Raw genomic sequence first — 2696 nt, forward strand, 5'->3', positions numbered from 1 at the left:
GAAAGATTCACTTTGAAAGAGCAGCAAGAAAACATTGGAACAGGCCTCAATGTGAATTGAACTTACATATGTTTCATTTATGGACAAGACCGAGATGGCACAATCTAACAGCTAATGGCATTTCAGGACATGGCAATGGCTATTTACTATGTCTGCTGATGTCACTGTTGTTCCAGAGGGAAGAACTGGCTGCTCTGGGTGTGTGACAGTCATGGCGACAGAAGACTCCAACCAGACTGTGGTAAGCCACTTCTTCCTGGAGGGTCTGATGTACACAGCTGAACACCCCAGCTTCTTCTTCCTCCTTTTCCTCCTCATCTACACCATCACCTTGACTGGGAATCTTCTCATTCTCATAACTGTGGCCTCTGACCCTCATCTCTCCTCCCCTATGTACCACTTCCTGGGACACCTCTCCTTCTTGGACGCAAGTTTGTCTACAGTGACAGTGCCCAAGGTCATGGCTGGCCTCCTGTCGCTGGATGGAAAGGTGATCTCCCTCCAGAGCTGTGCGGTGCAGCTTTACTGCTTCCACTTCCTAGCCAGTACTGAGTGTTTCCTGTACACAGTCATGGCCTATGACCGCTACCTAGCTATCTGCCAACCCCTGCACTACCCAGTTGCCATGGACAGGCGGACGTGTACAGGGCTGGCTGGAGTCACTTGGGCCCTCGGTGCTGTGCACTCTGCCATCCATACCTCCCTCACCTTCCGGTTGCTCTACTGTGGCCCTAATCATGTTGCTTACTTCTTCTGTGACATCCCGCCTGTGCTGAAGCTGGCCTGTGCAGACACAGCCATCAATGAGCTTGCCATGCTTGCCAGCATTGGTATCGTGGCAGTAGCTTGCCTGATCATCATCATCTTTTCCTACGGCTTCATCGCTGTGGCGGTGCTGCAGATCCGCAGCCCCGAGGGCCGACAGCGTGCCTTCTCCACCTGCACTTCCCACCTCACGGTGGTGTGTCTGTACTACATACCGCCTGTCTGCATCTACCTGCAGCCTCGCTCCAGCGGGGCAGGAGCCGGTGCCCCAGCGGTCTTCTACACAATAGTCACACCAGCGCTCAACCCTTTCATTTACACTCTGCGGAACAAGGCAATGAAGCAGGCTCTGCGGAGACTTCTGGGCCAAGGGTCTGCCGCAGGCAGCCCACCCCACCAGCCTGTGCTGGGACTCTCCTGATGGTCCCTCCAGGAAATCAACTGTCCTCATAGCGAAATGAAGGCACATCATTCAAATGGAAATAAGAATAAGACTTTCAGCTTAGCCACGAACTTTCCCCCTCCCTTTGGCCCAGACACATGTCTCAAAGGCTTCAGCCACAAACTCTTCATCTATGAAATGGATTAGGTGACGTCTAGAATATTTCCAAGATCTATGGAAATAGCTATCTATGTTCAGTGGTTCAGAGGTATGTGAATGCTATTCCTATCCTCATTTATTTTGCTAAATGATTATTTTTTATTTTGTGTGAAATAATTTCATTAAATATACTGTACATTTAAAAATGCTGCTAACAAAAATATGTTTCAACAACAGATGAAACTGCGCATGTATCACCTTGCTGAAGAAGAAAAAAAAAACACATTTCCAGGATAATAAAATACAACTACAAGGAGAAAAGTGACTTGCCCCAGGTCACTTAGCAAGTGTCATTGTCTTTATTCTCTGACTCAAGATGGCATTTAACTAAGCAGTAGAAATGTCATGGATTTTGAAGTCAGTTGTACCTGCCAGTCACATGATCTGAGCTGATCTGACCAGTCACTAGATGTATAATCTGGTGCAAATTTTGTATTACTTGGTGTTTCAGTGTCCTTTTTAATAGTGAGATTAAAAATAACTACTTTGGAGCATCTTATAAAAACTCTGTTAAGGGCCTGGTGCAAAATAGGTAATCTGTTTCTTACAAAGCGGCTTAAAGAAGTCAAAGAGGACTCATTATAGAAGCTAAGATTTGAACAGTCTCTGAAGAACTGGAAGAGTTGTGATACCCTCACTGAACATGGAAAGAGCAACTACCAAAAAAAGATATTTCTAGACTCCCAGGTGACAAAAGATAACTCAAGATTAAAATTAAAGCACCTTGCCATATAGTTGGGTTCATCGTACTATATTGTGGGGGGCTCTGCCCCCACAGTGCCCCCTCCCTGCCATCAGCCACAAATGAGAATAAGTCTACCAAGACATGATCTACTTCGGGAGGAAAGGGGGCCAATCTCTCAAAAGAGAAGGGCCAGGAGCCTTTTCTTCAAATGGGCTTTTACTGGGTTCAGTTTGCACAGGAATACAGGTAAAGCCCATCAATCATTGTCAAGCAGCAAGGACCAAACAATAGATAACATTCAAAGAACTATGACTGGCTTCTTCTGAGTCTTGGTCAGTTACCTAAAGGGCCATAAAACTTTGGGGAAACAAACTCTTTCTATGCTTGGACCCTTATCATTTAAATTGAAGGTATTCTTAGCAAAGCAGGTTTCACAGGATTTTATGCATTCTTTCTTAGGCCTGATGGCCCCAGGGAACCTTTCCCTTCCAGCACAGGGCTGCACCCACCTCTGTCATTGTTTCAGGCTTAAGTCAGTTGCAGGATGTGAGCAGCCAAGAGATTAGGAGACTTCTCACAGACAGAATGAGGACTCAGGCTATGTCAAAGCCAAGGGGCGAGGGTCCATCACCCCCTTTTTCTGTA

General features: G+C 46.4%; 1 protein-coding gene across 1 annotated transcript; it reads left to right on the forward strand.

Annotated features, from left to right (window-relative positions):
* Nucleotides 1-211: 211 nt before the first annotated feature.
* On the forward strand, nucleotides 212-1186 carry LOC123832522 (olfactory receptor 10S1). The gene has a single exon (XM_045860196.1). It carries the CDS (start codon nucleotides 212-214, stop codon nucleotides 1184-1186), a length of 975 nt encoding a protein of 324 aa, XP_045716152.1.
* The last annotated feature ends 1510 nt before the right edge of the window (nucleotides 1187-2696 follow it).

Source organism: Phyllostomus hastatus, unplaced genomic scaffold (assembly GCF_019186645.2).
Source record: "Phyllostomus hastatus isolate PE091 unplaced genomic scaffold, TTU_PhHast_1.1 phas_scaffold_193, whole genome shotgun sequence".
Classification (NCBI taxonomy): domain Eukaryota; kingdom Metazoa; phylum Chordata; class Mammalia; order Chiroptera; family Phyllostomidae; genus Phyllostomus; species Phyllostomus hastatus.

Excerpts from the sequence above, each read along its gene's own strand:
- LOC123832522 (XM_045860196.1), top strand. The coding sequence starts at position 212 with ATGGCGACAGAAGACTCCAACCAGACTGTGGTAAGCCACTTCTTCCTG.